Genomic DNA, 21,169 nt, shown 5'->3' on the forward strand with positions numbered 1-21,169 from the left:
CTGCAAGCCTGCGTTTATCTCCTGTCACTCGCTGGCGACCAGACTCGTTCCCTGCAAGCCTGCTCATCTCCAGTACCTGCCAACCCGGACACAGCCCACAAAACCTCCTCGCCTGCCAGCAGTTGTCTGCCTCCGACCTAGTGATTGTCCAATAAACATTAATTCTTAAACCGTCCATTTTCTCGCCTCTGCATTTGCATCCAACTATTACAGGAACCCTGACAGAAATAATCTGGCCAGTCATGGACCCAGCGGAAGGTGATGCCGTTCGTCAAACCATTACTGGACAACGCCTGCTTTTGGAGCAACACGACCAGGCTCTAACCCTGCTGATTGGAAAGGTATGTGATTTCTCACACGCTCTCACGACTCTCCAAAATCAGTTTACGTCGCTCCAAACTCGCGAACAGCCACCTGGCATGGCACTCGCCACTCCCGTCGCCCACCCCACCCACGTTTTGCGGGAGACGTTCGTGCAAAACCCGGCCCCTTATGATGGTGATCTACGGGCTTCTTGCGCTTTTTTGATTCAGTGGTCACTCGTTTTTGAGCAGCAACTTGAGGTTCCCGGGATCCCTTCTGACATAGTTTCCAACAGAGGCCCCCATTTCACCTCACAGGTTTGGAAAGCATTTTGTACAGCTCTCGACATCGATGTTAGTCTCTTGTCTGGTTACCATCCTCAGACCAATGGACAATGTAAGCGCACCAACCAGCAGCTGGGGACATGATGCTGCTTGTACGATGCTTCACTGTAGGCTTGGTGTTCTTTTGGCAATTATCAGTGTTAAGATTGCATCAAACATAACTTTTGGAATTATGGCTAGAATATTTTTGTTTTTGGAATTTCCCACATGTTTTGGGGAGATTTAAAGTGTTTTTTTTCCTTCACAAAAATGCAGCCAGGCTTGGCATTCTTTGTAAGATGAGGCTTCCGTTCTGCCACCCCATCCCATAGCCCAGACATACTAAAGTATATAAAGATGATGGGAATTTTTTTTTCACATGTACTAAACATCCAATATTTGCCAGAAATTCTTGCAACTCATTCAATGTTGCTGTCAGTCTCTTGGCAGTCTCTCTGACTAGTTCTCGTCTCATCTTTTCATCACTTTTGGAGGGAAGTCTACTTCTTGGTAATGTCCCAGTTGTGCCATATGTTCTCAACTTAAAAATGACTGTCTTCAATATGTTCCATGGTATATGTAATGCCTTGGACTGATGCCTTTTGAGTCACATTCATGATGGAAAGTTTTGAAATGATTTAGCTTTTTTTTTTTTTTTTATTATGTAACAAAAACATGGCATTTGAACAGGGATGCAGAGACGTTTCTCTTTTGTATTTGTATTCTCCTTTTGTAGGGTTTTTCAGCCTCCAAATGGCAATAAGACCAAAATTCTCGATATACTGCTCTAGTATATTGGGGCATTGTGGCTGATTGCTATTTTTGAGATTTGAGCGATCTATTAGGGGATTTAGCTTACCTTTGTAATATATTAATAGCATAGGGTGGTCTTTCACAAGCTTAGAACACAGATATTGACTCAACATTTAGGTGACTATCAACTCTTTTATGCAAACTCAGTGGTTTTACACAAAAAATGGAGCATACTTTACTTCAAGCGAGTAGTGTGATAATCTGGGACAATGTTGATTATGCAAATGTTGCAGATACTCCTCAATCAGTGTGCAAATGGAGCAGATGCTACTCTGGCATGAGTGGCCAGTATTGGTCAACAACAGATATGCAAATAGTGCAGCGTGGCGAGACGACTACAGTGAGTGCACGAGTAATGTATAATAGGCCCCACAGAAATGTGACAACAAACTCAAGTCAAAAAATTGTCAGCATGTTGTAATTGAATTGTAGGTTAGGTGTTTAAGAAGTTGATTGCAAGAGGGAAGAAGCTGTTGGAATGTCTGCTAGTTCTAGTTTGCATTGAACGGTAGCACCTACCTGAGGAAAGGAGCCGGTGATCGGGATGTGGAGGGTCCGAGAGGATTTTGCACGCTCTTGTCTTAGTTCTGGCAGCGTGCAATTCCTCAAGGGTAGGTAGGAGGGTCCTTTCAGCAGGTTTGATTGTCCGTTGCAGTCGGAGATTGTCCTTTTTTGTAGAAGAACACAGGACTGATTCGATGACCGCTGTGTAAAACTGCCTCAGCAGCTCCTGCGGCAGGCCGTGCTTTCTCAGAAGCTGCAGGGAGTACATCCTCTGCTGGGCCTTTTTGAGGACGGAGTTGATGTTGGTCGCTCACTTCAGTGTGTGTCCTTTTCAAATCTGCAGTAGAATTGATCAGCGATTGGAATGCATCCCAGACTGATTTAGAGTCGTTAGCGCGAAACTGTTTTTCCAACTTTGTTGCATCGTTCCTCTTTGCAATGTTAATTTCTTTACTCAGCAGGTTTCTAGCGCGATTATACACGGCCCTGTCCCCGCTCTGATTTGCGTCCTCCTTAGCTTGGCGAAGCTGCTTAAGTTTGGCAGTGAACCACGGCTTGTTGTTGTCGAATGTGCGAAATGACTTTGTTGGTACACACACACATCTTCACAGAAACTGATATAGGATGTGACAGTGTCCGTATATTTATCCAGACTGCCAGCTGAATTTTCAAAGACACTTCAGTCTGTGCAGTCTAAACAGCTTAGAAGTTCTATCTTTGCTTCATTGGTCCAGTTTTTCACTGTTTTCACTGTAGGCTTCGCGCATTTAAGTTCTTGCCTGTATGTCGGTATTAAGTGAATTAAGCAGTGATCGGACGAGCCCAGGGCTGCACGAGGTATAGCACAGTATGTGTTATTTAGCGTAGTATAGCAGTGGTCTAAAATGTTATTTTCCCTGGTAGGACAGTCGATGTGCTGCTTGTATTTAGGGAGTTTGTGGTTGAGTTTAGCTTTGTTAACCGTAACATGCTAAATAAGATCAACCTCTGTTGTGCAGAGATTAATGTCAGATTGCTCACCCAAAGACCTCTGTGCACCTCAAATAAAAAGCAGATATTTTTCAAGTCCATTATTCAGGCAAGTGCTTCTTATTGTATCACCTACACTAACCCGCTACACCATTAAGTCAATGCTTTATGAGATGACCACTCTTCACGTGTATAATGGCAGTCAACATGACACTAAATCTTAAAGTGCTTTCTTTTTTCTTTAAAAGCCACATGTTGTTCCTTGTACCGTGCAGATCTATTATTCATGGTGTTTACAGAAATTTGTCATAAAGACACATAATTCCTTCCTCGCCACTGGCAGTGTGTTGTACAAGATAAACAGAAAAATATGAAAATTAACCTAAAGTTCTTGGAAGCAAGAGTGGAGTGTTGACAATGTTTCTTCTTAAAACATCCCATTTGTTGGGCATTGAGCATCTTTGCAGGGTGAAGATGGACGAGACATTGGAATGAAAGGATAGCCACTTGTGGTGACTCGTCTCCTGATTTATGAGGTTCACCACATACCATGAAAAGTGATGCTTAAGGGGGGGAAGGGTTGCTGTATCTAATTTATCACACAGGCGTGCCCCCATTGACCTTAAGAGTGCAGGCCTGTGTGTCATTTGAGTGAGCAATTGGTCAGGATAGGACCTGCTAAGTGCACTGAATGCATAGTAATGAAAATTCTGTCTTTAGTGGAGTTTGTTTTCTGAAATGTGATGGTAGAAAGAGTACAGTGGATTTAAAAAGTCCACACGCCCCTGCCAGGTTTTTGTAATATAAAAAAAAAGGAAGGCAATGTAAATCTTTCAAAACTTTTTCCACCATTAATGTGGCCTATAACCTCGTACGACTCAATATTGTGTATGTATGTGTTTTTCCATCCATTTTCTGAGCCGCTTCTCCTCACGCGGGTCGCGGGCGTGCTGGAGCCTATCCCACCTGTCATCGGGCAGGAGGCGGGGTACACCCTGAACTGGTTGCCAGCCAATCGCAGGGCACATACATACAAACAAACAACATTCACACTCACATTCACACCTACGGGCAATTTAGAGTCCCCAATTTATGCAGGTTTTTTTTTTTGGGATGTGGGAGGAAACCGGAGTGCCCGGAGAAAACCCACGCAGGCACGGGGAGAACATGCAAACTCCACACAGGCAGGGCCGGGGTTTGAACCCGGGTCCTCAGAACTGTGAGGCTGACGCTTTAACCAGTTGGCCGCCTGTGTGTGTGTTTTTATTTTTATTTTTCAAAAAGCAAAGCAAATTTATTTATATAGCGCATTTCATACACAAGGTAATTAAATATGCTTTACATGATAAAAAGCATTTAAAAACAAAGGGAAAAAAATATCTTATAAATATTTAAACCGGCACGGTGGCCTACTGATGGGGACCGGGGTTCAAAATCCCGGCCCCGCCTGTGTGGCGTTTGCATGTTCTCCCCGTGCCTGGGTGTTTTTTCTCCGGGCACTCCGGTTTCCTCCCACATCCCAAAAACATGCGTGGTAGGTTGATTGAAGACTCTAAATTGCCCGTAGGTGCGAAAGTAAGTGCGAATGGTTGTTTGTTTCCCTGCGATTGGCTGGTGACCGGTTAATGGTGCACCCCGCCTCCCGCCCAAAGATAGCTGGGATAGGCTCCAGCAGCCCGCGACCCTCGTGAGGATAAGCGGTAAAGAAAATGCTCTTTTTCCATTCAGAAGACCTTTACAATAGTCAAGTCTACTTGAGATAAAAGGCTGGATGAGCTTCTCCTGGTCTGCTTGACACATGGAGGCCTTCACTCTGGATGTGTTCTTCAGATGGTGGAAAACAGTTTTAGTAATTGATTTGATATGAATGTTGAAAGTCAGGTCAGAAGTGCTTTTCAATAAAGTACAGGGATCACAATTAAACAGTTACATACTAACATTTAATCAGAATCAGTTTAATTTAAACGCTTTAGCTATCAATTTATTTCAGTACTTGTCCTGATCCAATAGATATGTCAAAAAATGATTTTTTGTTTTGAAATATAACAATCAAGATGTGACTAAAGAAATGATGAATGATTTGACAAAAATATGACATTTACCATATTATACACAATAATTCTGAAGTGATAACTGTGAATATGACCAAAATGTTTTGCAGTCAATGACTGATTAAAGTCTAGCACCAAAAGATCTGATCAAATTCTCAATTTTCTCCATGGAGATGCTTTGCCGTGCCTTCACAACCACCACCTGTTCTGCTTGTTTGTCGCATATTGGGAAAGAGAAAGTAATTTGTCTTCAGAAAATGAAAAGCATGCTTGATTGTTTTAAGATAAGGCCACCGACTATTGAATAAGATTAAACTTCTTTGCATCTTTTGAAGTATTTTTGGGCCATTATCCATGTGCACTGTGAAGCACAGCCCTATGGGTTTTATGGTATTTGGTTGAATTTATTACCATATACACTACACTTCACAATTCATTTTCATCTTCATCAATTAACAGCACAGACCCTAAAAGCCATATATAATCGTATACGCTGTAATACATAACTGTTCGACACATGATACGGCATCAATAGAACATGAACTTTCCTTTCCTTCTCTGTATTTTTCTCATTCCATCATTCGGATGCATGCTGACCTTGGGCTTTTCTGCCCAAAGAATGTGATTACATAATGTGATGTGATATGTTCACCAGTGGGTTGCATTTTGTTGTAATCCCTCTCTATTTTAATTCATTAAGGGTTCTCTTGATTGTAAATGTATTTAATCTATTTTGGTGAAGTGTAAAGGCAAAATCTTAAAAACTCTGTCACTGTACATAGTTTGCACACACTAAAAGAGACGTTACCACTTTTTTTGTGTGGGTATATTTATATTTTGTAGCATTCTCATGCAATACTGAGTAAAACCACCAACTCATGTCTGATTCCATTTTACTTGATTCAGCATGATATAACTGTGACTTTTTTTATTAATGGCTCAGTTAAATTGCTTGTTTTTAATCGATGTATTTATGAATATATGTGTTTGTTTGTTGTCTGTGGATTTCTTTTTGTGTGGACATTATTCTCTTGCCTCCGCTCACACACTGAAACCGAAGTTACATGCTTACGTATTAAGTCGACTCTCCAAATAAACAGAAATAAATAAAGCAGCTGATGTAACATCATTGCAGCAGCCCAGTATTTGTTAGAAGAGTTTTGCATCGTCACCATTTCTTCCTCCTGCAACAGATTCACATTGGCCTCAAACAGTCCTCCAACACCAAATGTGACTCACTTTCTCAGACAAAAAAACAGAACACAATCTGTCCTCAATAATGTGATGAAATATTTCAAATGAATTATAAATAGGTGGCCGACTGGTTAGAGCGTCTACCTCACAGTTCTGAGGACTGGGGTTCAATCCCCGGCCCCGCCTGTGTGGAGTTTGCATGTTCTCCCCGTGCCTGCGTGGGTTTTCTCTGGGCACTCCGGTTTCCTCCCATCCATCCATCCATTTTCTGAACCGCTTCTCCTCACTTGGGTCGTGGGCGTGCTGGAGCCTATCCCAGCTATCATCGGGCAGGAGGCGGGGTACACCCTGAACTGGTTGCCAGCCAATCGCAGGACACATACAAACAAACAACCAGTCACACTCACAGCCACATCTACGGGCAATTTAGAGCCTCCAATTAATGCATGTTTTTGGGATGTGGGAGGAAACCAGAGTGCCTGGAGAAAACCCACGCTGGCACGGGGAGAACACGCAAACTCCACACAGGCGGGGCCGTGGATTGATCCCCGGTCCTCAGAACTGTGAGGCAGACGCTCTAACCAGTCGTCCACCGGTTTCCTCCCACAACCCAAAAACATGCATGGTAGGTTAATTGACGACTCTAAATTGCCCGTGGTGTGACTGTGAGAGCGAATGGTTGTTTGTTCAAATGTGCCCAGCGATTGGCTGGCAACCAGTTCAAGTTGTACCCAGCCTCCTGCCCGATGAGAGCTAGGATAGGTTCCAGTACTCCCGCGACCCTTGAAAGGATAAGCGGTTCAGAAAATGGATGGATGGATGAACATTATAAATAGAAAATTATCCCCCATGTTAAACTCAATTGATCTTTTTGTAGGCATCAAACAGTTTAGGACAGATCAAATATCATGAATGTTTTGTGTTGTTCTTGATAGCTTGATATGATAAGGGACTAATTCTCGGTGTGTTAATGACAAAGAAAATGACAGAAGGAGCTAAAAGATTTTATAGATTCTCCTCTTATTGAATACCTTACCTTGTATTTCAAGCACTGGAGCTTTGTTAACCATGAATGCAGCAGTGTTCTTGTCCAATCAATCCCAAGCCAAAAAAGGCTCCTCTCTCACTCTTAGCTACATTGTCAATCTTGGCAATACAATTCAAGTAAAAGAAAAAAGTTACACAAGAAATGGCATTATTGTGGTGTAATTATGCAGAGTCCATTTAGCGATCAATTAATGATGTATTTATGAGAATTCTCTGAAGACCAAATTAACTGTTGGAATGGTCATGGGGGAAAAAAAATGTCTTAAAACTAGCTAAGTTTAATGTACGGGAAGTCCTCGATTTACGAACGAGTTCTGTTCCTACGCTGGCGACGTAACACGATTTTCCGCGTAAGTCGGATTTCACCGTTCAAGTCGAAATTTACGGCGAAATACTTCTGTTACGGGTATTGTCCCACGTGATTGTGAAAGCTAGCTCAGTGTGTGTGGGTGTGTGCGTCGATGTGTGAGTGAGACGGGACTGCGCAGGAGGAAGGAGTGCGCGCCGGTGCAAGTGTGTACAGTAGCAAGTGGAGTGACGGCGACCGGGGAAGAGTAGCGATTAGCGGAGGACCCGTTGACGTCAAATGTGCAGAGGAGCTAATAAAGCCATTAAAGCAGCAAATCGGTGCTTTGTGCCTTTATTGTTGCCGCCACCCAGCTCAGCTGTGCAACGAGAGAAGGGAGTTAACCCCTGCGTCTCCCGACCACAGTCACGGGCCAGTAGCAGGAAAGGTTAACACTTCATATAAAGAAACTAAAATACATTAAAATAAAAAAATAAGATGCTGTACTTACCATTACTGCTGAGAGTGTGAAAAAAGGAGGGCGAAAAAGGCAAAGATACTCCCGCCGCACAAACACAGACATGCACTATGCACTAGCTAAACAGAAACACTATGGTGCTGGGACAAAATGGCGGACGAGGCACGGGCGTCGTAAAGTCGAAGTAGGTTGAGTGCGTCGTAACTCGAGGACTTCCTGTAGCAAGAAGAAATGGCTTAATTGTTTATTTTCTTATATGCATTGATTAAATCATCTCACATTTGAATGCCCATCAATACGCATCACTAAAGGGAGACCATGTTGAAGCTGAGCAACTGTGAGTGGGATCTACCGGGTGATTGAAAAGTAACTCCCTATGTCTAAGTACTTGTAATTACTATAACTAGAACTATAATTCTTACAAGAAATGAACACGAGAAGAGAATGTATTGCATGGAGTTTCGATATGGGCGCCAGCTTTAGCCACCAGTTTCTCAAGCCGCCTGGGAACCGCATGAACTGATTTCACAAGGAACTCTTGTGGGATGGAAGACGTAACTTCTCATATTCGCCCTTCAAGTTCTTCCAAAGTCGTTAGAATAGACTTGCTCCTGTAATCATGGAACATATACACAAAAATTGAGAAAAATATTACAACATATGAATAAATTATAAGTATTTTAAAATAGGGAGTTACTTTTCAATCACCCTCTATGATGTTGCATTACAATATTTCATACCAGTGAATAAAGTCTTTCTGCTCCAGTCTTTTGCTATGTAAGATGTTTGTCATTATTAACTTTATTCTAAGATTTGAAGATGAGAAGTTTTTAAGTTTTTTTTTTTTTTTTTGCACTGGATTTTTGTTTGTTTGTTGTTGCCTAGGATATTTACGATAGTTTGTTAATGAGCAGGATGAAGCAAAAACTGCAAAAAAAAAAAAATTATTGGTTGTGACATGGACTAAGCAAGAGCCCATACATCCATCCATCTTCTACACCACTTGTCGGAATGAGGATGGTGGGTGAGGTGGAGGCTATTCCAGCTGAATTTGGACAGGAGGCATGGCACACGATGAACTGGTGGCCAGCCAAGGGCACATATAGACAAACAACCATTCACACAACATTTATACCTATGGACAATTTATAATTTTGCATTAACATAAGAAACTTTTTTGGGGGGCGGAGGGGGACACAAAACACGGGGAGAAAATGTGAACTCCAAATAGGGAAGCCCAGAGCCCAGACTGGAACCTCCAACCTCAGAGGTGGTGGGTAATTAAATATTGCTAATGGAATTTTCACTTTTGGGTTTGTCTATTTAGTGCTTGATTCTGCTTTGGTTTTGGTCTTGAAGACCTTTTTTGTTCTGTCTGTCTCATTATGTGTCAGTGGTTCCATGTGGTCTTGTACTGCTTGTTCTCCCCGCCGTACCTCTCAGCTGAAAATCTCTCTCCTTGACTGTGTCTGGTCTTAATGATTATTTTGTTGTTAGTTTTGATGTTAGTTGCTTAGTTTCGCGCGCGTGTGTGTGTGTGTGTGTGTGTGTGTGTGTGTGTGTGTGTGTGTGTCAGTGCCAGTTGAATAATGTGCATGTTTTGTCAGGTTGTTGATGTTCAGCCAAATGTTTGCCCTGGACATCCATCAGACACATCCATTGCCTATACTGCTGTTCCTGCTCTGTTCAGGGTCACAGGATCGCTGGAGCCCAGGTGACTTGTGTGCGGGTTGGTGTATGCCCTGGATTGGCTAACTAGTCAAGCTGACACATATACAAACAACCATTTACAGTACAGTACACCCATGGGAAATCTAGTCTTTGATTAACATAACATATGGTGCGTGTCAAAATGAAACCACTCAGGGACAAGCGGACGATGTACTAAACTTCATACGGAATAGTGTCACGAAATGGCTGGAGACTGGACCCAAGAGCAGACGGAGGCTGAGAGGTTGTGATGAACAGTTTATTGAAAGGGAAACGAGTATGGTCCTTGGGATGCGCTGGCGGGTTGTTGAGGCAGAGAATACGTGGCAGGCGGTGACGAGGACGGGCGGCTGGCTTGACGGCGAGGTGGCAGAGATCCACTGGACGAGGGACACGGAGGATACACTGAGGACAAGGAGGAGCACGAAGGTCAGAACGATGACAAGTAATTGAGAAGGCTTACTTGGAGACTGGGGAGCTGTTGTACCGCTTGGAAGCTTCAATACTCTGGCGAGAGTTTCTGGGATCTGGCAGGCTTTTACGCAGGTGGTAACGAGGGTTGATTAGTGACAGTTGCACAGCCAAGGAAGGTGCTGGAAAGAGAGAGGGGAGGGGAGACAGAGGGCGAGAGGGTGCAAAGCGCCACCCAGGCTCGAACCATCGTACAGCAGGGCGGCAAATAGCCAGGATTGGAATTCAGAGCCATTTTGCTGTGGGTCAGCAGTGCTCTCCACGCGGTGCCATTTTACTTTAACATACGTTTAATGTGTTTTTGCAGTGAACTGCTCTTTGTAATAGTTATATTTTACCCCCTTTCGTACATTTCACTTTTCCATTTCGCACCTTACAGCGATCGAATAAATCCAGATATTGATCCTTCCCGCTCTCTCCCCTGGATTAATTATATTGTACTCTTCTATAATCCTTCAATCCTCTCATTTAGTGTTTCCTTTCTCCCACATCTGCTCCTATAGTAGCTAAGGCTCTAATTAGATACTGAAAATGAATAGTAATTAGGCGGTTAATGGATCGTTGGGGTGTGTGCTAATGCCATCTAGTGGCTGCCTTGACAGAAAGAGAGAGAGAGCGAGAGAGAGAGAGAGAGAGAGAGAGAAAGAGAGAGAGAGGAGGGGGGGGGGAGAAGAAGTGAGAAGCTGTCATGTTTCCCTCTCTGCCCCATACATAACTGGCCCCCCTTTTAGCAATTAATATGGACAGAGCCTTATAGGACGCACACGTGCCCATGAAAAGCCTCCTTGTGAAACTATCTATTTCAGTTGCGCACAACAGTGAGCGACAGTCAAACCTCAGTAAATCATTGGCAATCCTCGAGAGACCAACCGTAGACATTCGTCTGCCCACGTCCTCACTGCCATTTTTCATTTCAATAAATCCACACATACGCATGAACGCGTCCGACCTGCACTACCCGAGCCACTTTTGACTGACTGCTGCGTGGGAGTCGTTTGTCTCATAATGATGTCAAATGGATGTGTGAATTACTTCCCCCCATGTATTTGTGTGTAGCGGAGGCGACTTCGAAGCTTGCATCAGTTCTGACCAGATGCGCACTCGAATGAAAAGAAAAAAAAGAAAAGACAATTAAGTTTACGGACGTTCAGCATATTTAAACTCGTTGTGTTTCTCTCTCTCTCTCTCTCTCTCTCTGTCTCTCTCCCAAAAGGGAAGAGAGCGACTGCTGACAGAGACCACTTGTACGCAACTGTGCCACGAGACAGGGAGTCTTTGAGGGCTTCTGGAGCGGACTAGACCGGCATATCAATTAGCGACCAGTGGAGAGACTGGCTGGGTCAAACCATCGAATAAACCACAAGGAAGACACACACACACACAGCGAGAGAGAGAGAGAGAGAGAAAGAGAGAGAGAGAGAGAGAGAGAGAGAGAGGGAGAGAGAGATGGCTGAAGGGAAGGCAGGAGAATAGATGTAAAAAAATCTTCTCTTGTCTCGTCGAGCCACGTGTGCGCACGGCCGCAAAAAAAAATAAAAATAATAAATACATTTTTAAAAAGGCGGAGGAGCTCCTTTCGCACTTGCTGATTTTGCGTTGCGCATATGTGACAGACCCAGTGGATGAAGAGGTGAACGGCGGGAGTAGACACTGCTTTTGCCAAACTGAGGACTTTAATCGCTTTAACAATGGACGCGAGCTTTTTGGTTCTGGTTTGTTCTGCGGTGTTTTTCGCCGGGCTGCAGTGCACCTCGCCGAGGACCACAGCAGCGGCGACAGATGCCCCCGCGGCCGTCTCCGGTAACACCAGTGGTAGCAGCAGCGGGGAAACTACAGTTAAAAAAGACTTGAATCAAACAATAAACTCCCGGTTGAAGAGGAAAACACTGGCTGTGGATTTTGCCGTTCCCTCTTTGCTGCGCTCTTACCTGGCGGAGTTTGTTAAGAGACCCCTAAACGGAGACTGCCAGACTTTTAGAGGATGTTACACAGTGAGGGCAGACATAAAAATGCACTGTATACCTTTACAGAAAACCATATCTACCTTTGTCGACCAGAGGTCTGCAACATCCGCAAGAAGTAACACATCTGTTGATGGACGGCTTCCGTTCTTTTCCAAGCGGCCGCTGTCCAAAGTTCTGAAATTAGGTCTGACCAAAGCCAGTCGCAAATCAAATCAAGTGGTGGTGGAAATAGGAGAGGATATCATCGGGGCGGGATGTGGAGGCTTGTCGGTGTACGAGGAGGAACCGGTGTTCACCCTGGAAATGGACCTCACAACTATTATGGAGTGGTGGCTTGGTGCAGATGGGGGGCGACTGAGAGTCCGGCTCATGCCCGAGAAAAAGGCGCAGGTGCCCGGGATCGAAGACCGCTACACTGCAGCCATACGAGCAGCAGACCCCCGCCTCTTCCTCCAGATTTTCTCCCTGGGTGAGTCTTCACACTCAACTCACCCCCCTCCCTCTCCCCACATGTTGTCTCTGCCACACACTTCTCACCAAACTTTAGTGAAGTCCTGCTGTCATTAATGGTATATAAATCCCCCCCCCCCCCCCCTTCAAAATATGAAATGCATGACCTTCACATGTTGCAATACTGGCTTTCATGTTGAGAATTCTGTATACATTGGTGTCGTCATTCAGACGAAGTTGTTGTCTCACATCACTGCAAGAGACTGTTTTTTTGTGTTCGATGAGTGTTCAAGAGCTGATCTGATTGAGCTTGATTCCTCTTATGCTTCTGCTCTATTATTGATGCCAACAGTAGCACTTATAGATGAACGGCATATTGATTTCATTCACAAAGTCTTGGACATTGGTTATCTTCTCGGGCCTACGTTGTTGTGAGTTATCTGATTATTTTACATAGAGAGGGAATGAGGTCTTGTTTTTTTTCTGAACACAAATCCTACATGTGAAGTCAGACAAGCCCCTGCAGGGTCTCCTGGTCTTTCTTACCTTCCCCTTGAGATACCATCTGGATTCCCCTTGCCACTCACTCCAGGAAGAAGGTTGAAATGAAGGAAAAGGGCATTTCTCTGATTAGGCACAAATGAAGTCTTTATCTCCAAGAAAGCTTTAGCACTCAATACTCCAGGGTTTATTTCCGCTCTCTTCTGAGGATAGGCACAATCAGTGTAATTGCTTAATCGCTTTGATGAGGGAGGCTGTGCCCCAGAAAAATGCAGTGAAACCAATCAAACAAAAGCAAAGAGCCTAGCTTGGTTGGATGGAAGCGTGCATGCATGCTACATACCGTATGTGCTTATGCACTAATTGACGAAGGGAGTACTGTAAAGTCTATAAAAGTGAGACTTCCTGCCACTTGTATTGGTGTTTGCTTTGTGATCTTAGCTGTTTGTAACGATAAAAACAACAAAAAACGAAACAGTTCTATTATATCATCAACAAAATAAATCCCTTTAATCCCTTTTAAAGACACCCATACACAGACACACACTAACACATCAGCAACTGAGTGGGCTAGTGCTGCAGCCCACTCAGTAGACATTAAAAGGGAAAGATTTTTTTTTTATTCATCTTTTTAAGGTCATGTTTTTAATTATCACCACCTCAGCATAGCCTTGAAATGTCAAACTGATCCACTGCTTGGTGGCGGCCATGCAATCACATGACACCGATTTTACCTCAGGCTACCTGTTGAGCTGTGGAACTGACAAATTATGAAGTAGGGGTCAGGTGACCTTCACTTCATAAAATAAGTGGTTTACATGACAAAGGATAACAATAGCGGTTATATGAATCATTCCTATCGCTACACACGTGCGTATCATTCAATCAGGCAAATGCGTGTTTACGCATGAGAAGTCATAGAGATTGCTGTGGCATAATCATACAGTGTATTGTGGTGCTTCAGTCATTTGATAACACTAATGTGACTAATTTTATGATTGCCTTATTGCCCCCAAAACAAATGAATGTTGCTACTTACATGCAATATGCCATACACTTTAAACCAGAATAGAAAATAACTCTTTATTATATTGCGCTCGTATAATTCCAACAGGAATGGTTGAAAAGGGAAAAAAAAATGGACTGTTTTAAAGTGGACAGCAATGTGTCCTGATCTCAATCCAATTGAAAATCAATGAGGGGAGCTGCAATTTGCCATTGGGGAAAAGAACCCTGCAAATGTTCAAGAGCTTGAACAAACCGGAAAGGAAGAATGGCGGAAAATACCAACTGAGAAGTGCAAAAAGCTTACAGATGGATACAAGATGTGTTTGGAGGCTGTCATTGCTGCCAAAGGGTGCGCTAAGCAAATATTAAGGAGGGGTGGGAATCTTGCTGTACATGCTGTTTTTGTCTTTAAAATTTCTATTACATTTCCAACTATATTAATGCTCAGTTTTGATTGATTGAACAATATGATTATTATTGTGATTGTAGTTAACTGAACTGACTGCATCATATATACAGGCACTGTATGCATGTATTCTGTCACCATTGCAAACTACAAAAACTGCAGTAGTGCTGCGGTGTTGCCGTGCTACTGAACCTCCAGCCCCTCACAAGACGAGGACACTTACAGTAGAGGAGCCGGTGCCATCTTTCATGAGTTGTCCGTACAGATGTCACAACTTGTATATAGCATGACCCAATTCAGAGCTATGCGTGTTTTTCCATTTACAAAAAAAGATATGCCCCTCATTGGTTGCTTGTGTTTGAGATTTCTCTGTTTAATGTGCATGCTTGTTTTCCCCAGCCTCAAGTCAAATACTGACTATTAGCATTGGAATAAATGCCTGTTATGACACCCTGAATAATTTGACAACCATGCAAACATGCAATGCAGGAAACTCTGCTGAATGAATTTATTACTTACTTGGGCAGTAGGCCTAAAGGAGGAAATCATTACTGTGCACTGTTTGTACAAAAGCAAGCATTTGAGACTATGCGAAGGTGTGATCGAGTTGACCTCTCCTTCTCTGATATAGTTACTAAGTGGTGCCTTAATAGCTTTCAAAACAATAACCCACAAATTGTAACACAAAGGGCATCCCAGGTTTGTTAATATGCACATTCCTACCCTCAAGTGAAAATCTGCTGCCAACACGCTTGTAAGTAAAGTGGCACATTTGTAGGCTTTTCCCCACTTATTGCCCCCAAAATAAATACACACTCATGTGATCTCATCAGGATCCTCACGCTACCGTCCTCTGAGAGCGTTTAAACACAATCCAATAGTGCAACTCCACACATTCTGAATTTGAACAATCCAAACAGGATCTTTACGTTTAATGCGGCACAGCAGAGCAATCACTGCTTCTGTGTTATCAGACAGAAAATGACTACAATGATCCCAACCTTATCAGATTATTGCTCAGTGTTGCCAGATGGCCTCAAGCAAGCGATCAGAATCAGGAGAGAGGAAAATCTGTGTTGTTTGTCATATCGTCTCAAAAACTGCACCTGCTCTCACATAACACACGGTAGTTCACGTAGTCAGAGCAGTAATAATGCTGAACTAATTGATTTAACTTTACCAACAAAAGAGTGACACCAAGGCCTTAGACATGATAATGTAGCACCGAACTCTGACTTGCTTCTGAGACACGCAAAACACAGTATGACATAGCAACACAGTTCGTTAAAACTGAACACCTGTGGAACAATCGTCTTTGAATTAATCTATGTTAGCTTTTTGTAGAGCAAAGAACCATGTTTGCCATCTTAAACTTGACTTTAAACAGATACCACACCCCTCCCAATATAATCCAATGGAATAATGATAACAAAAATTACGTGAACTTGTTTTAGTATTGTTAAAAAAAGGTATGTGAAGGATTAATGATCCAGTACCCTATATAGTACCTATATTTGTGATTTGTGATAGTATTCATATTTGTATTCGTATTACTGAAAGTGCACATTAAAAATGCATTACAATAACTAATAGTTTACCAAACTACTGTACAATACAAAAAAAAAAAAAAAAAAAATGGCAAAATTGGTTGTGATTAACAAAATCACATTGGCGGGTATCTCTCTTTTCACCTCTTTTCAATGTATTTTAGGATATTGCGCATTCTGATTGATGTTTATGCCGATATCTGTGTTTTGCAAATTCAGTGAACTCAAGGTGACTTTGGCTTTGAATTCCCTTTTCACTCCTTATTCAGCAGTGTCTTCTCCTACTCTTTCACCTGATGTTTTTGCTATTTATATATGCCTGCCAGCTGCCTGTTTGATTAATGGTGATGCTTTTAAGAAGCCTCAGTGCCCAAGTAATGCTTTAGGCTTGGTATGAAGAGAAGTACATGCTGTACGTGAGTGCCTACCTCCGATGTTCCACTTCCATAATGAGAGAAGTGAACAATTCGGGAAGTTGCGTTTAACATTTATTTCATTATTATTATTATTTTTACTGGGGCTTCAGGTTCATAAATTATTATTATTTTTTTTTATACCTGCACTTACTTAACATATACCTTACAGTATAGACAGTACATTGGGTAGATACTTCCATTGAAAATCCCATTGAAAATTGTTGTATCCGGCAACAGCAATCACAGTTACAAAAAAAAATAAAAAAATCTGAATTATCACTTTTAATGTCTGATAGGCACTAGTTAAAACGGCTAAAAATATAATTCATTAAAGTGATAATAAAAAGGAAATAAAAAAGGTAAAGGTAAATAAAGAAACCAGAAATGTAAATGTAGCAAGTGAAAAGACTGGTGTGGTATGCATTCTGTGCAATATAGCTAAGTGACCTCAAGGTGCCTTGGTGATAATGTAGCTTCACTACAGAGTTGGCTCTCCTCCCATTTAGGATGAGTTTAAGAGCCATATGGCTTGTGGAAGGAAAAGTTTCTTAGTCCGAGTTTGACCATTTCACCATTAAAGTCAATTTCGAAGTGATGCAGCATATTCAATATACAACGTGTACGATACTTTTATTCTGGCATCATGGCAACAATTTGGAATCCTTTGCTTGGGCTACTTTTGTTGAAGTATATTTCAGAGTCAGAGAGGTGGCAATTTCATCATGTCTCAACAATTAGATTATGCTGAAGGAGACTAGACAGGGACATAACGATAAGTGAATTCAGAATCCTGGTACTTTCTTTTCAATCTAGTTTAGTTTTTGTTAGTACTAGTCTTCGTTAGGTATGTCCACATTTTTCCAAAGCTTTGTTTGAGGTTGCGAGATTAATTTATCAGGCATCAGTCCTACACAGAGACAAGGGTGGGAAAGGCAAAAATGATGGGGGAATCATGTCATCTATCCATTCGCTGAACTGCTTATCCTCACTCAGGTCGCGGGCGTGCTGGAGCCTATCCCAGCTGACTCTGGGCAAGAGGCGGGGTACACGCTGAACTGATTGCCAACCAATCGCAGGGTACATACAAACAAAACCATTCGCACTCACATTCACACCTATGGGCAAGTTTTCAGTTAACCTAACATGCATGTTTTTGGGATGTGGGAGGAAACCGGAGTACCCGGGGAAAACCCGTGCAGGCACGGGGAGAACATAGAAACTCCATACACGCGAGGCCGGATTCAAACCCGGGTCCTCAGAACTCTGAGGCAGACGTGCGAGCCAGACGTCCGTCATTTTTCAAAATGCTGGCAGGCTCAAATAGTCTATGATATTGAAATAAATAAACAAACAATATTGTGGCCTCCTTTTGTCAGCTGGCTATTTGGGGACTGCTGCTCTCTTTGTATAATGTCAAAGATCAATTCATTTGGCAGTTATGGAGCCACTGCTCTTGTGATAAATGGAGAATTTCCAAACAATCACACACTGAGAGCAGATCAATTTTCTGTACCGCTTATCCTCACTAGAGTCGCGGGCCGTGCTGGAGCCTATCCCAGCTAACTGCGGGCGAGAGGCGGGCTACACCCTGAACTGGTCGCCAGCCAATCGCAGGGCACATATAAACAAATAATAATTCACATTCACATTCACACTTACAGGCAATTTAGAGACTTCAATTAACCTACCATGCATGTTTTTTGGGGGATTTGGAAGGAAACCGGAGTACCCGGAGAAAACCCACCCAGGCACAGGAAGAACATGCAAACTCCACACAGGGGAGGACGGTTTGAACCTGGATCCTCAGAACTGTGAGGCAGATGTGCTAACCAGTTGGCTACCGTGCCACGTAATATCCAATCACGTGATTCTCATTCGTGCCTCCAGCACACCCCATAACCTCAGCATATATATATATATATATATATATATATATATATATATACAACCCCAATTCCAATGAAGTTGGGACGTTGTGTTAAACATAAATAAAAACCGAATACAATGATTTGCAAATCATGTTCAACCTATATTTAATTTAATACACTACAAAGACAAGATGTTTAATGTTCAAACTGATAAACTTTATTGTTTTTAGCGAATAATCATGAACTTAGAATTTTATGGCTGCAAGACGTTCCAAAAAAGCTGGGACAGGTGGCAAAAAAGACTGCGAAAGTTGAGGAATGCTCATCAAACACCTGTTTGGAACATCCCACAGGTAAACAGGCTAATTGGGAGCAGGTGGGTGACATGATTGGGTATAAAAGGAGCTTCCCTGAAATGCTCAGTCATTCACAAGCAAAGATGGGCTAGGTTCACCACTTTGTGAGAAAATAATATAAAAAATATATATAAAAATATATATAAAAAATAATATAACAGTTTAAGGACAATGTTCCTCAACGTACAATTGCAAGGAATTTAGGGATTTCATCATCTACAGTCCATAATATCATCAAAACGTTCTGGAGAAATCACTGCATATAAGCGGCAAGGCCAAAAATCAACAAAGAATGCCCGTGACCTTCGATCCCTTAGGCGGCACTGCATCAAAAACTGACCTCAATGTGTAAAGGATATCACCACATGGACTCAGGAACACTTCAGAAAACCAATTTCAGTAAATACAGTTCGGTGCTACATCCGTAAGTCCAACTTGAAACTCTACTATGCAAAGCAAAATCCATTTATCAACAACACCGCCTGCTTCTCTGGGCCCGAGCTCATCTAAGATGGACTGATGAAAAGTGGAAAAGTGTTCTGTGGTCCGACGAGTCCACATTTCAAATAGTTTTTGGAAATTGTAGACGTCGTGTCCTCCAGCCCAAAGAGGAAAATAACCATCTGGACTGTTATGGACGCAAAGTTCAAAAGCCAGCATTTGTGATGGTATGGGGCTGTGTTAGTGCCAATGGCATGGGTAATTTACACATCTGTCAAGGCACCATTAATGCTGAAAGGTACATACAGGTTTTGGAGAAACATATGCTGCCATCCAAGCAACGTCTTTTTCATAGACGCCCCTGCTTATTTCAGCAAGACAATGCCAAACCGCATTCTGCACATGTTACAACAGCGGGGCTTCGTAGTAAAAGAGTGCGGGTACGAGACTGGCCTGCCTGCAGTCCAGACCTGTTTCCATTGCAAATGTGTGGTGCATTATGAAGCGTAAAATACGACAATGGAGAACCCGGACTCTTGAACAGCTGAAGCTGTACATCAAGCAAGAATGGGAAAGAATTCCACCTACAAAGCATCAACAATTGGTGTCCTCAGTTCCTAAACGTTTATTGAATGTTGTTAAAGTGTCATAGAGTGACTTACGTGAGGTAAATGGGCCGTGGTGCCGCTGGAAGTAACTACAATACTTTGGCGAGGATTTCCTGGAACAGGCAGGCTTATATACTGGTGGAGATGAGGCTGATTGGAGACAAGTGCTGAAAACAGAGAGGGGATGGGGGAGAGAGAGAGGATGCAAAGCGCCCTCCCGGCTCCAATAATGGAACTGCAGGGCAGTATATGGCAACAGTGTGGCTTCATAGGAAAAGTGTGGGGATACTAGACTGGCCTGCCTGCAGTCCAGACCTGTCTCCCATTGAAAATGTTTGTTTGAAGCGTAAAATACGACAACGGAGACCCCGGACTGTTGAACATCTGAAGGTGTGCATTAAGCAAGAATGGGAAAGAATTCCACCTACAAAGATGCAACAATTAGTGTCCTCAGTTCCCAAACGTTTATTGAATGTTAAAAGAAAAGGTGATATAACACAGTGATAAACATGACCCTGTACCAGCTTTTTTGGGACGTGTTGCAGCCATAAAATTCAAAGTTTATGATTATTTGCTAAAACCAATAAAGTTTATCAGTTTGAACATTAAATATCTTTTCTTTGTAGTGTATTCAATTAAATATAGGTCGAACATGATTTGCAAATCATTGTATTCTGTTTTTATGTATGTTTAACACAACGTGCCAACTTCATTGGAATTGGGGTTGTATTTAGAATCTCAATACATGTAGGTTTGATATATTTACTGTAGATGGTCTCGCTAGCATTCAACAAAACAACCAATGAGAGTAAATATTAATGGGCTCTATAATTCGTTTTCATTAAACGGCTTTAAAGCTCAATAGGATTATTGTTGCGTGCATATTTGTTGAGTCATAAACAGTACTATGTTGAGTTCGTGCCTTTTCATTTTTAGAATTCAATTACTCACGCATAGAGTGTATGAGTGATATGCCTCTATGATTTATTTTTATATATTGAAAGAAAACCAATCTCAGGGTGATTTTGTATTGCCTTCATTGCCAAAAGGAACAATTTAAAAGAGGAGAAAATACAACCTGTTTAGACTAGAGGGCATAAAATAGTGAATTTTGAGTATATCTGCGCAGTTTTAGATTTGCTCAAGTAAACAGTGTGTGTGTGTGTGTGTGTGTGTGTGTGTGTGTTATGTAAATCCTGGAATAGTTTGCTGAGGTTCTGGTGGTTCTGGTTACAGCAATTGCGTGGGTTGGTGTGGCATTTGATGTGGATGTGAAATGATGATGTCATGTTTTCTCTTAAAATTTTTTGTTTCGATTTTATAAAAGACAGTGCACTGTAAATAGTTTTATTGTATGTTTTGGGGCGGCACGGTGGACGACTGGTTAGAGCGTCAGCCTCACAGTTCTGAGGACCCGGGTTGAATCCCCGGCCCCGCCTGTGTGGAGTTTGCATG

General features: G+C 42.4%; 1 protein-coding gene across 1 annotated transcript in view; it reads left to right on the forward strand.

Moving 5' to 3' along the window:
- Window positions 1–11,451: 11,451 nt before the first annotated feature.
- Window positions 11,452–21,169, forward strand: part of alk (ALK receptor tyrosine kinase) — a 362,245-nt gene continuing 352,527 nt past the window's right edge. Inside the window, exon 1 of the mRNA XM_061697428.1 lies at window positions 11,452–12,582. Coding sequence (XP_061553412.1) covers window positions 11,838–12,582 — 745 coding nt within the window. The 5' untranslated portion in view covers window positions 11,452–11,837. The remainder of the gene's footprint in view (window positions 12,583–21,169) is intronic.

Source organism: Phycodurus eques, chromosome 14 (genome assembly GCF_024500275.1).
Source record: "Phycodurus eques isolate BA_2022a chromosome 14, UOR_Pequ_1.1, whole genome shotgun sequence".
Taxonomy (NCBI): Eukaryota; Metazoa; Chordata; class Actinopteri; order Syngnathiformes; family Syngnathidae; genus Phycodurus; species Phycodurus eques.